Below are 14,248 nucleotides of genomic sequence, written 5' to 3'. Positions count from 1 at the left end.
TTTATATAAAAATTAAAACTAAAACTCTTTTTTTACTGAACGATACACTGTTTGCTCCCCATGTTTTAGGGCTGGATCCTTATCGAAATTCGATATATAGAACACTTTTATCAGCCTATGAAAAGGTGAAAATGAGCTGAGTTATTTTTAGCCAATCGACTTTCTCACTTGCATAAGAGGAGATAAGGACACATTAATCCTAAAATTATGTTTCATTTTGTTACGATCATACAATATGCATGAGGGTAATCGGGCGATATTGACAAATGGATTATCTAGATCCGTCTTGATTTGCTCGCTCTGTTTCCCAAGGCTTCCAGTCACATTCTCTTTTATCAATAAAATTGGTAACTCGCTAATCGAGATATGATAATTTTCTTTCCTCAGTTTTATAACATATACCGCCATCTATTGGCATAAGTGTGAGCTACTTATGAAAATTTATGGGGAATTATAATTAAATACAAAATGGACAGTACAAGGCAGAATTTAATAGGGTCTAAATTGTATTTAAAATATAATCCTCAAATTGATACTTCAAGTGCAGATAAAAAAATTTACAAAAAATAAAACCATGTCTAAATAATTTATAACTTTTAATTTTGGAACGTCGCTGCATAATAAAGGTTTGGGTGCTTGTCTTTTATTCCTACTAAATAAATAATATCTTATCTGCATTAGGCGATTTAATTAATACCGTAATATTTTTATCACTCAAGTTATAGAAAGAATGCATGTATGGCTGTCTGTCTAACTTATCGCAATTTTTTTTATAATAATAATTTTTTCCTCTGTTTTTATTGAAATTTTTTCTGTTATTTATTTTCAATGAATAAAGTTCGAATCCCGAAATGTATAGTTCAACTTAAAAGCCTTATCATCATCAGATGTATTATCTTAAAGATGGTTTATACTATTTCTTAAGGGAAATATTTACAATAAATAGTTTCTTACTATCAGAAATGCAAAATTGCACATTGCCTATACATTTCATATTACACACACAGCTGTTAGTATCAGCTGCAGTTGTTCATATTTTTTGTTGAAATATTTCTCCGCCCAAGACTTCGGAAAGTGTATGTTGCAGGAATTATGTTCCAATATCAAAGAAATCACCAGGAAATATACATATGAAAGAAATTAAGCAAAATTAGGAAAGACTGTAAAGACAAAGCAATATTTAATAATATAAGCAAATCAATTTTAATTTTTCTAAAAAATAAAATAATAAGTAATTATGTATATTTACAGTTGGTGCTTCAAATGTTTTTGAAAAATTTAAATAGCAAATAAGATTTCAATGATCTAAAATTTATCTATTTTTCCAAAAAATAACAGCAACCTTTTCTTAAAATTACCTACCTTTTTGAAAATTATTATTTGTTTATTTCTGATATATATATATAATATAATATAATGATATTTTAAAATTTAATTTAATCCTAATTAATTTCTTACTGCGCGTGCGCACACACACATACATCCACAAGTAACTAAAAATATTAGCATTAGGTAACTGAAACAATCTAAAAGTAAAAATATTTTGAAACGAAACTAAATTACTTTGGAATCGCAACTAAAAAATTATTTTTGATTCAAACTAAAAATTAAAAAAAGAACAGGAACAGCATCATTGTATTTAAAGAACGCAAATGCAGCTACTACTAAAACACAGACGAATCAAGACAATAGTAATAAAAACCAAGTTAATAGGAAAAAAATTAAACCAAATAAAATAAGAATCCGGCCTGAAGACTTTCTCAAGGGTTACCCTCAGGCAGGGATTAAAAAAAAAAGAGATTTTTTTTTTCTGTGAAGAAATACAGACTAAAAGTCCAAACTATTGATTACTTTTCAGTCTAGAATTTTATTTTATTTGGTTTAATTTTTTTCCCTATTAACTTGGTTTGTATTACTATATATATATATGTGTGTGTATATCTGTAAATAAATTTTCTTCTTTCTGTTGGTAATAAGTGTGCAAATGGTAGAAAAGCGATACTCACAAGCTGATATTTGGTGAATCATTTGATTCGGAACTTAAGATGAAAATGCTTGTGAATAAATAAATAGCTAATAAAGAAGAATCGTCTTCTATTTCCGTGTTTTCACCGGTTTCTCTCTAGCATTCGAAATCAAAATAGATGAGAAAATAAGTAATATTTATTGCTAATGAAACGGTATTCATCCATCTATTTAAAAAATAAAGAATACTTTTTTTTTCTAGAAAAGGGAAGTGTAAAAGATTTGTAATTGACTTTTATTGAAATAGAATTTTTTTTTTAATTTTTTTTAAAGTTTAGCTTCAGCGTTTAGGTATTTTTGAAAGTTTTTTATTATTCACTTTCTTCTTGGTATGTTTGTTTCTCTATTAAGTGAAAAATTTTGCAATCGATTTTAAACTAATATAATAATATGAAACTTCCTAATGAGCAACTGTAAGCTTAGCTCATAATTGGATGCAATTGCAATACTAACTGCCTTTCTTCTTCATTCGGTACAAATTCGGGAATTTAAAGTCGATTGCAAAATTTCGCACATACAAGCACTATGCTCATTAAGCATGGATTCTAATGATCTAAATGTGAAAGCAAAGTGCCGAAATTCAACAGTGAATTACCTTGGCGAAATTAGTCAAATGTTGAGGCTTGAGAATCGTCAAAGTTTTATTTTACTATGTTTCCCATATTTAAAGTATGCAAAGGAATGAAGTCATTGATGACATGACGTCATGATTTTTCAAATGAGATTAAAATTGGCGCAATCAGGTTAGTGCTTAGACCTTATGGGTTTCTTTTATGATTTTTTTATCATAAAAAATGTACATTGAAGTAGTTGTTTCGAGATTACTATTAAAATAACAGAATAGCTACTAATGATAACAAAGCTGGGATCATCAAGTTTCATATGAAATAAAAATTGTTGACTGGCTCTTTGTTTTACTAATTAATCTAGTAAGTATCTAAATATATATATATATATATATATATATATATATATATATATATATATATATATATATATATATATATATATATATATATATATATATATATATATATATATATATATATATATATATATATATATATATATATATATATATAAATTATATTTTATATATTAATTTTTTACGAATATATATATATATATATGTGTGTGTGTGTGTGTGTGTGTGTGTGTGTGTGTGTGCGTGCGTGCGGGTGAGTGAGTGAGCATTTTTTATGTGAAGCAGGATGCAGTTTTGAAGACAGTGAAGAGACTTTGTATTTTGAAGTTCGTTTTATTCTCTTGCGAGGGGCAAGCATGATTTATTTACAAGATGGCGCGGACAAGGCATGTCCGCCACACCACGTTGCAAAAGCAGAAGTCGGAAAGTAGCGAGAAATAAATTATCTTATGTAACATGAGATATGGTTAGGGATAATATTTTTTTTACAGTGCTAATATATTATTAAGATTATATTAGAGATTTCTGACGCATGTCAATCACAAGTAAGGGAAACACAAGGATCTTTAAAAAAGAATGTGCTTATTGGACATTTTTCTAGCCCTTCACACGGAGCGTGAGAAAGTGTCAGTGTTTAGCCGATTCAGCAATTTTATAAAGCTTAAATTAATTAAGTAGAGAAAGTGGAATTGCATCAAGAAATAAGATAATGAACTTACTATGGGCTAAATTAAGATAATACTTTGTAAATTAATTAGAATTAAAATCAGAGTTTAAAATGTCATTACATATATATCTTTTCTTTTTCATTGAATGATATTACAAGTATCATAACCAAAATTACTATAAGCAAGCCTATTATCTAATAGTCATTCATCATTAAAAAATCATAAATTATAAATGAAAAAATTGGTAGTTTAAATAATAATATTAAAAGTTGGGAGGAAATAAAAATTCGTTACCTTTGTTTCAAAATGAATGTTGTAATAATTTTTCACAAACATCACATTTCTTTGCAAACTATTTGCCAAAACAAGAACAAATGCTTCGATGCTTATTTTTGATGTTTTCAATTATTGAATAAAACAATGCTTATTATACGGGGATTTTCTTCAATGATAAATATTTATAATAAGTACATTGTTATGTTTGTAAATTCCGGCTTCATTAAAAAATTAAATAAAAAACAGTTTTTTAATAAGAATCTTCGCTAGATATATTTTCATTCTATGTATGATAATGTTTGTCTTTCTTCTAAATAAGTTAAAGTTTGTATAATAAATAAAGTTTGCTTTTAATATATTTTTTTAAAAAACTGTCTTCTAGCTCATCCCATATTTTATATTTAATTAAAAAATAAAACACTCATTATTCATTTCTCTTAAAACTCTATAAATTGGTCTTTTATTATAGCTTGCTCTAAACTTAGAAATTTGTAAATTAGTTTTAAAACACGAAAATATAAACGAACTTCATTATAAATTCATTTTGTCATTTTGTATCGTTTTAGAATATAAATTTTATCGTCAGAAAAAATGTTGGCATCATTAGCAAATAGCTTGTTGAGTAACTGATCTGAATTTCTATCTTAGATAATAAAAACAAAGTATGAACATCTTTTTTGAAAATCATCCCAGAGGAACTTCATTTAATTCATTTTTTTCTCTATTTTTTTCGGTGGAATGCGGCTTTGTGACTTGAGGTTATACTATTATTATGAACCATCTTTCTATCCACATGAAAAAAAACTTGAATTTAAGTTTTATTTAAGTAAAATGACTATTCAGATTATGAGATCTTTCATTTTATTACTTCTTTTAAACTTTATAAGGATTTTCCTAACCACTAGAACATTTTTCCATGAGTGTATGTGGTATAAAATTATATACCTCTTAGATGTTACTTGATTTATGACTTGACGTCTGATTTTTTTATAAGTATTTTTGAATTTACATCATAATAATTTTAGCTGTAAACTTTATTTACGTAAAGCAATTATTCGACTGATGAGTTCTTCACTTCTTATTTCTTCCATAACTTTAAAAGCATTTTTCTAATATATGATATAAATGCTGTTGTGCTGAAAGCTTATAAGCCAGTTAAGAGCTACGCTACACGGGAAATTGCTTTTGTATTGTGGTCATGTTACTGGGCTGCGAACCACAAGGTCCCAGGTTCTATTCTCGCTCATACCAACTAGCCACATTGGTGATCTCGGACGATGAACCTGCAGCATTCGTACAGCTGTTGTGGCGCCATCTACCCACATCAAATTCGTCAAATTCTCTGGACACAGCAACACAAAGCCGTCAGACTCACTTGGCGCAACAGCAACCACTCACCCAAACACGCTCGCCATTTCGCTTGTCTCTACTCAAATGAGTATAGGACATAAGACTCAACAGCTAAAAATACACCACCACTCAACAGCCATATCGTTCGTCTCACCTCCGACTCACTGGAGGTATACTCTATGGTGAAAGCTTATAAGCCAGTTAACAGTTACGCTACACGGTCAATTGCTTTTGTATTGTGGTCATGTTACGGGGCTGCGAACCACAAGGTCCCAGATTCTATCTTCGCCTTAACAATCTGCTACACTGGACTAATGAATTTCTTCCTATGAGTGCGAACTGGTTCTTAATGCTTTACTTCTAAGCCAATAGTGGCAATGCTTTACCTCTAAGCAAACTTTAATTCTAAGGGCATTTAAATCCCATTTAGAATCAAATTATGTCGTGCTTGAGGATGATAATGTGTGACGATAATAAGGTCGTGACATGACAGTAAATAAAGGAGAAAAGACAAGAATAGTTTATTATTGTCCACTAATATCCCGTATAGTTGTAAATATCTGATTTCTAGTAGCTTGGTTAATATAACGAGAGCGTATGAGTTTTATATTTAGAGAAAAAAATATAAAAATATATAGTTTATTTCGTATTACCATCATACAAATTGTTCCACCATGGGTCACTTCAAATATGAAAATAAAAAGCTTCTAGTATGGAGGTTGGTTCTCGCTTCTCTATTGATTACTATAACGAACTACCTTCGTTGCAATAACAGGCCTTACGAATATGAGGGTTGGATGTTAGAAATATACCATACGTGACAGAATAATGCGTTCACCAAAGTACACATTTTAAGTTTCGTGGTGGCGATTCTGTCATTCAGATGACCTTGGATGCTATGGTAAAGAAAGTATAGCTCCTTTGTGGTTATCTCATTCCATATATCCCCTGTAATGTATGAAAATAAAATATTTCTGAAAATAGAAATTTCTTAGTCCTTGTCCAGTGTCCATCCCTTAGGGATCCTGGAGAAGTGACTGCTCCTAAATAAAAGGAACAAAATTAAATAACTTTATTGGTTCATTTGAAAATGCAATCTTTTTATATCAATCTTTAACTTACTTTTAAGGATCTTATCTTGAGCATTGTGACTATATCCGATAAAAGTAAAGAAATTAATACAAGCTGTTGCGTTAATTGGATATTGTGTATTAACTTATAATCTGATATTTTTCTAGAAACATTTATATTGTGACCATACGTAAATGAGATCTGTGATTTCAAAATTGATACTTGCATTTTAAATAGAGTTCCAAAAGCCAATTTATGAAATGATATTTTTTTATAAATCACTTAATATTTTGAATAAAACTTTGCATTCATCTCCAAAACTATATTAATAGATTTTATACGCTGATCTAGAAAACTACTGAAGAACATTTTTTGTTTTAAAATAATAGTAGAAACCAACAGAACAATATAAGACGAAAATTTTGAAAAATAAATTATTGTATCGATTGCTTGTTCTGAAAATATTTCGATTCTAAATATTTTTAGTGGAAATATTAAAATAAAAATGCTTCAGATGTTTTTTGTAATTTTCAGCAGCAGTTAAAAGTTTGATCATTACCTTGAATCCCTAAAGGTGTTTTCATCTCAGATGTTTTTAAGTGGGAAAAACATCAATCTTTATTTATCAGCTTTTAGAGTAAATGAGGCGTAATATATTAGCCTCTGGGAATCTCCGTAAAACAGCGAGAAATTTTTTTAAGTACTTACTTCCGATTTTTTGTCACAGTTGCGTGAGCGTCTCCTGGGGTGTCTAAATTGAAATACAAACGAAGAAAATAAAGCTCCATTCGAATGTTGAGTTTCGAGGTATGTTTTCTTTAGAATATATAAGCCTGAACGAAAAACTCTTTTATAGTTAAAGATGAAAGTTTTTATAATAGTTATGGCAATAGCGGGATTAAAATTTAAAAAAGTCACACTACCTGAAGTGTGTTTCATAAAGAGTTTATTTATTTATATTTTTTCATTTCTTTCCAATCTTAGTGAATGCGCTTAGAAAATAAACACATTTCACTGTAATAATTTCAGTTTTCCCGGTAAATATGGTTTGAATAAATATGTTTTTAAAAACATGGGACAAAACATCTATTATGAAAAAAAAAAGTCATATGATTTGAACGAATTATCATAGAATATTTAATACTAATAAAAAAATTCTACGAGTTTTAATAAATAACTTAGTTTCAAAATTTTTTGAGAAAAAGCTTGTAAACATAATAGTGAAGTATTTAGAATGTCTATGAGTAAATAATCTGTGCGTTGAATGTAAGCATAATATTTATTTAAAGATTTACGAATATTTATCAGTGACATTGTTTCTATATTTTTCAAAAGAATAGAGGGTTAATTTTTTTCATGTATTTAGAATTTTTCTTGCCATTTGAAAGAAAAGTAAAAGAGTTTAAATTGAAGATCTATTTATCAGTTCACTTTTGTATAAAAAATTAATAAATCATTTTTAACATCAAGGTAAAGACAGCCATCTTTCCTTTATATATTTTTTTCTAGATGTTACTAATTTGAATGTTCGGTATTTCTGATCATTCAACAGTATATTGATCCTTCATTGATCAACAGATATGCAGATGTTTCTTCAAGCCTCAGAATATGAATTATATTTTCGATAGCATCACCTATGGATTTTAGATTTGTCTTTAGGTATCTGTTATAAGACTTGCATAATCTTATTCCATGACATGTGTCAATTTATGTGAATCTAATCACACCTTAAATGTGTATTTCTGCTAAACTTATAATATCCTATGAGCAAACTTCTGTGAATCTTATAACATTTTAGGTTTCAATTTTATTCGCTATTGGCATGTTATACCTGAACTGAAAATTCATTTCAAAACTTAAATCTGTGACTTCTTCCAATGCTTAACTAACATGTAAATTATATGTTTATAGGCATTTATTGTAATGTCATAAAATTGTTGGGAACTGCAAAAAGTTTTAAATATTTATTAAACGAAAATAATCAATTTTTTTCAATTATATAAAAGTTTTCTTCAGAATTATTACTTTCAAAATTGTTTGGTAAATTTTAGAATCTTTTAAATAGTGTGTTAACAAGGACATAAACTTTCAAAGATATTTAGAGTATGATATCATATGAAGTTTCCCATCATTTTCATATTTTCATACATTATCTAAACACACTACTTTAACTAAAGCCAATTTATGAGGAAAATAATATTAAAATTGAGTAATATTTCAAAAAACGTGACAAGATTTAATGAATTTTTCATTTTTTATCACTCTTTTAAGCAAAAATACTTTAATAATTATAACATTTATACTATCTTGATTTTATTTATTTATTTTTAATGGTTTTTAAAAATATATTTCACATTAAGAAGCATTTCATTCATATAAGGGTGTGATTTAAAGTTTTGTCAATTACAAAATAGAATTTTAAGGAATATTAGCTTGCTTTTAAAAGAGATTAAATAGGTATAAAAATCGAAAAAAATAACTGGAATTATTTTTTTAAATATATGAATTAACTTTTAATGTTATATTAAGAAACCTTTTTATAAAATTAAGAGAACTTTGTCGATGGTAAATTAAAAGAAAAGAACAAATAAGAAGTTTCAGGTTTTTATTCTTTCATATCTATTCAATATTTACGGAATTCTTCAATACATTTGTGTTGAGGAATACAAATATATTCCTCAATTTAGATTTATTAATTCTGGCCCTTTAACCGGCCATGCTAGTTAAGCTTTAAAGAAGTAGTGTTTTTAATGAGGTGTTTACTACTTTAGAATTTACTGTTTTCAATGAAAAGGCCTGATGATGATAAACTGAATAGAATAATATTTATTCGTAATAGTTTCATTTCAAATGTCTCATCAACAAGCGAATTTAAATTATTTATGCATATGAATATCTTGCGGAATGGCGAAAGACGTGATGTCGCAGAAAATATAACACATAGCAAAATGGCGTAATATAATTACATTTGCCATTCAAGTAAAATGAATATATTTTGATTCCAACTTTACAATTTGATTGAATAGGAAAATTATTAGTGGCAGCTAGCATGTGTGTCGTGCTGCCATCTAGGAACTGTATACATAAATATTTATTTCCGTGTGAACATAGTCAAAGTAATTGCAAATCAAAATATTATTAAATTTTCCTTATTTTGCATGCCAAGTAATATTATTGACTTCGTAACATGACTTGGTAGTAACCTTAAATTTTTTAAAGAATTTTTACAGAATTTTAATATTTTTTTATACATTTCCTAACTTTAGATTTCAAATTTTTTTCAGAATGCAATACGCGTAATAGAAATTACGTAATCAATAGACCGGATTATAATAAATACAGATATGTTAAATTCGTAATTAAAATTAAAGCTTAGTAAATTACACGAAAGCTGAAATTAAAAGCTATATATCTTATACGTAATTAACCCCTTGCCTGCCGTGGGCGTATATACGTCTCCCTAAGTCAATGTGTTAACTGCTCCTGACGTATATGTATGCCTCGCAATTATATACGTATATATACGTGGCACTGGGGACCGAATCTCGCAAGTTATCCTCGGCAGGTAAGGGGTTAAAATGAAGTGATAACGTGTATATATATCATACGCCATTACAAAAGGTGCTAGAAAAAATTTAAAAAAAACACATCAAGGTAAGGGTTGCATTTTAATTAAATAATCATCAGTAATTCATTATTTAAGAATAATATAAAAATATTATAAAATTAAAAAATATTATAAAATTAAAGGATATTAAGTAAGTAAATAAATTTCAAGTAAAAGTTAAAGAAAATAATGAAGACATTAATTGATTTCAGCGTTGTATTTTTCGATGCAATTTACCACACAAAGTGGCATTACGCAAATCAAGAACGAATAGTGTGATTTCTTAAGGATTTCGTTTTCGAAGAAACAACGCATCTTCGAATCCGATTAAGCCTGATGATGTAGCTGAATTAAAATTTGGGAATTGTTTCCACATGAGAGAAGTAGGATTTAAAGCTGCACTTTTTACATCAATTTTCATAGTTTGTGTTTGCCGCAATGTATATTCTAATCAATTTGTTCAAGACATTCTAACAAAACATTTAACCCGTTAAATGCGTTGGAGGAATATACACGTCAATACAAATCTTCATTTTGGAGTGGCAGATGTTTTCTTTTATCTAATAAAAACGAAATCTTATTCGCTTTATTAAGATTTTTTGCAAATTTGACTATGCAACCTTTTGTATTGCATTCGAAGTGTATGTGCATCATCGCTTGACTTTAAAAAGGGAGACTTTAAAAAATAATTTCCTGAATTACAGATTAATTGATGTAGTTTTCGGTTATCCACTTTATGTAACTTGTTGGAGTTCAAGCAACTTTATGTAATTAACTACAGGGCCCCTATTAATAAAGAGAAAACATACCATTTTTATTACAATTTTACTGAAAAGTTAATTTTTTGTATCAAATTGTAATTTTTATTCATAAGAAAATATCAGAATATGAATACACGTCAACAGTACCAAGATTAAAATTTGAATTGACGGGTATAAAAGTCGATCGCAGTTAACTGTTTAATAATTCAAGTATTTATTGTTTTATTTTGATTTATTGCAAATAGGTGTTTCTTTTACCTTCAAGAATACCTCACTCCCCTCAACGTATAGCTGACACGATTGGATTGGTCATCGAGAGGGAAAGGGCCCCCAATGAAACAGATCTGTTGAGGTAAGTTATAATAAATTTATCGTACCCATTCTATCCGAATATTTGATTTAATGCAGGCGAATTACAAACTGAATGTAACAAAACTTATAAATAATGAAAAAAATCATATATTTTTATGAATATTGACAAGAATGTGATACTTATTTCCTAAATTATTAACGTTTTAAACTTTTTTTTATGAAACTAATTTTTATTTTCATTATGTTATTTTATTTTTTATGTTAATTTTTTTCTTTTCTAACAAGAATCAAAAAGAACATGGTAGAAATAATATTTTTTATTCAAGTATTGAAATTTTTGAAATAGAACAAATCGTCTCTAAATTACACTAAAAAACACAACCGTTATTGATTAAATTCTGAATATTTATATTCTATTCGCCTTTGACCACAGAAGTTCAAAACTAACAGCATAATAGTGCTTCAAAATTCAAAACTTCTCCGATGTTTTCGGTTAATTTAATATTCAATTTCCTTATTAGAGTTTACATGTAAAATATGTAAATAATTAAAGCAATTATTATATTGTTTTCCATAATTAATATTCTATATGTTATTTTTTATCATTTGATCTCCACTTATGTTATTTTTTATCATTTGATCTCCGCTTATGTTATATTTATCATTTGTTTTCCGCTCTTGTTATTAAATGTTTTGATGTTGTTGCAAGAATAACCTGTTTTGTTAGGCTACATCTTTTCCTTTGAAGCGAGAAAAATATTTTTTTTTAAGAATGCTGAATATAAACAGTCCCGTTATTGATTATTTTAGAACATCAAGCTTAATCAGGACCATTCAGGGTTTTGAATCCTTGTTTTATATAACTCCCCTCTCCTCCCCTTCCCTTCATTCACTCGCATGAAATTTAGGAAAGAAAATGTTTTCTTTATCTTCATATCCAATTGCTACGAAAAGGTTGAGATAAGCCTATTACAAGTTTTAAAAGATTATTCAAATGTAATATTGTTCATTTTAATAAATTTGTAAGTTTGTTCTATGATTCTATGAATTGTATCTGGTGTTATATAATTAAATTCATTTTAATTTACGCAAGATGATAATAAAAATCCTCATAGCTGCGTCTGAATAGAAGCTCGCCGCAGATAATAATACGGGTATTTTTATGTGCGTAGATAATCCTCTTTGCTAGAAATTTCATGCATATATCTTTGCCTGAGGAGATATGCCTTGCATCAGCTATACGCCCGTAAATCAAGCAACGCCAATATTGTTTAATCCCCAGAGGAAGAGAGAATTAACATATTGAGGCTAGCCGATTGAACATAAGCCATATTGAACATAATGAAGCAGCCTTTTTTATTCCAAAAATAAGGTGCTTCGAATAAGGTTAATTTGCTAAGAAGGAAGGTTATAGAATATCCTTTCGCTACAAAATGTCTAAGCATTCATAAAATAAAGACCTCTAATTTATGTTACGCATGCGAATTTATTAACAGGATGCTATTAACTAATAGGATGTATAAAATTATCTATATCTATCCCAACAAAAAAATAATTGACCTGCTTTTTAGAATATGTAGCACCTAATTTACTTATAAATTCATATTGAAACGTTTACTGTTTTATAAACTATGATTAACAAATTGAATTAATTATGGTATTTTTGTTTTATTATTAAGCATATATAATTTATATGTAATAATTCAAAATAATATTACCTGATTGGAATTTAATAAACTTGAAAAATAAGTAAATCAAGAATTACAGGTTATATATGCGAAATTGAGTGAATGCCAGAATTTTTTCAAGCATTTATTTGCTGCCAAAATTTCCGAAAATATAATATCAGTAAATTTAATAATAAAAGAATTAATTATCAGATTTTAAAATTAAGATAATTAAATTTTACAAAATTTCATTGTTAGTATTTTTAATTTTGTATCGATTATTAAATTAAATTTTGTACAGTTATAAAAGAATTATCCAAAAAGGCAAAAATTCATAATTTGAACATAATTTTTAGAATATGCATATTTCATATAGTAACTGACTAAAACTTGACCAAGTGGATGAGTTGAGAAATATGCCTTATTCTAATGGTGCCTGCCTTATTTTAATTATAAACTGCCATATCATAGAAAAAAGAAAATGAAGGATTTTTAAGCAAGGTTTCTTCATTCCAGGTATTATATTGACGGGACTGATGATATTCTGTATGAGAAATGGTTTCGTTGCGAAAATCTCGAAGAACTCGGCCCTCTCATCAAAGAATACTTCAACTCAGAAGCGTACAAAACAGGGAAACCCATTCCAGGTAAGTTCGATGTATTGAATTTCAAACAATATATATAAATTTTTGGCTATTTCTGCATCGACTACCTTTTAGAAGGAAAAAGGTGCAGTTAATTCAGCATTCTCCTATAACCAGTTAAATTAGAAACAATTCCAAAGTAAAAGTACATCATATTTTAGGGCATCCAATTTATAAACTGTTGGTAATTGGTAATATTCTTTACGAAAATTATCCAAACATAATACTGATAAAATATTCTTCATTTTACCTGCCATTAATATAGAATTCTTCCTTTTGTTTTATACATGATTCATGGCGCCATCTATAAATTAAATTTTTAACTTATTCATAGAATTTTGGAATTATTCTTTTATATTATTTTGAAGGCTCTTCAGTAATAGTTCAGAATCACAACATACAAAATGGGATTAATGAATTAAAAATGTTGATGTTCTTATCAACCAAGAGCCCTTTCCCCATACCCTGGAAGTAATTATACAAGGATGGATCAATTTTGAAAAGTTCAGTATAGAAATAACCAGGGATATGGTACCTTAAAGGTTTTCTTTCGGTCATTAGATTCAAAGAGCTCATTAAAATAATAACTACAGAAAATATCAAAAAATTTTAATTATGAAAGTTAGGATCTCACTGCTGCGTGTAAAAATGCTAGAATGCGTCTATGTTGAGAATGAATATCAACTGTGAATTTTGATCTCCAGAACATGATCGTAATCCTTCCAAAATATAGAAATCAAAAGTTTGGAATGCCCCCAAAAAATGCATGCCTTCATTATCATGTTTTTAAAATTTTCATTTCAAAAAATGTTATTGTATGGATTAGAGAGTCATCGTCATGGAAAATGGCTCTATTGAATGAAATGATTGCATCATTTGATTCAGTTTCATCAATAGTTCCATGTAGTCATTTCCAGTTACTCATTTTAATAAAATGACAGC

At 28.0% G+C, this 14,248-nt stretch overlaps 1 protein-coding gene across 1 annotated transcript in view; it reads left to right on the top strand.

Moving 5' to 3' along the window:
- The window catches only part of LOC129969648 (3-hydroxyanthranilate 3,4-dioxygenase-like), a 103,826-nt gene that overhangs the window by 47,768 nt on the left and 41,810 nt on the right, over positions 1–14,248 (top strand). Inside the window, exons 4-5 of the mRNA XM_056084300.1 lie at positions 10,929–11,035; positions 13,179–13,309. Of these exons, the coding sequence (XP_055940275.1) occupies positions 10,929–11,035; positions 13,179–13,309 (238 nt within the window). The remainder of the gene's footprint in view (positions 1–10,928; positions 11,036–13,178; positions 13,310–14,248) is intronic.

The sequence above is a fragment of the Argiope bruennichi genome, chromosome 5, assembly GCF_947563725.1.
Source record: "Argiope bruennichi chromosome 5, qqArgBrue1.1, whole genome shotgun sequence".
In the NCBI taxonomy this organism is placed as follows: domain Eukaryota; kingdom Metazoa; phylum Arthropoda; class Arachnida; order Araneae; family Araneidae; genus Argiope; species Argiope bruennichi.
This window is presented reverse-complemented; position numbering and strand designations above follow the sequence as displayed.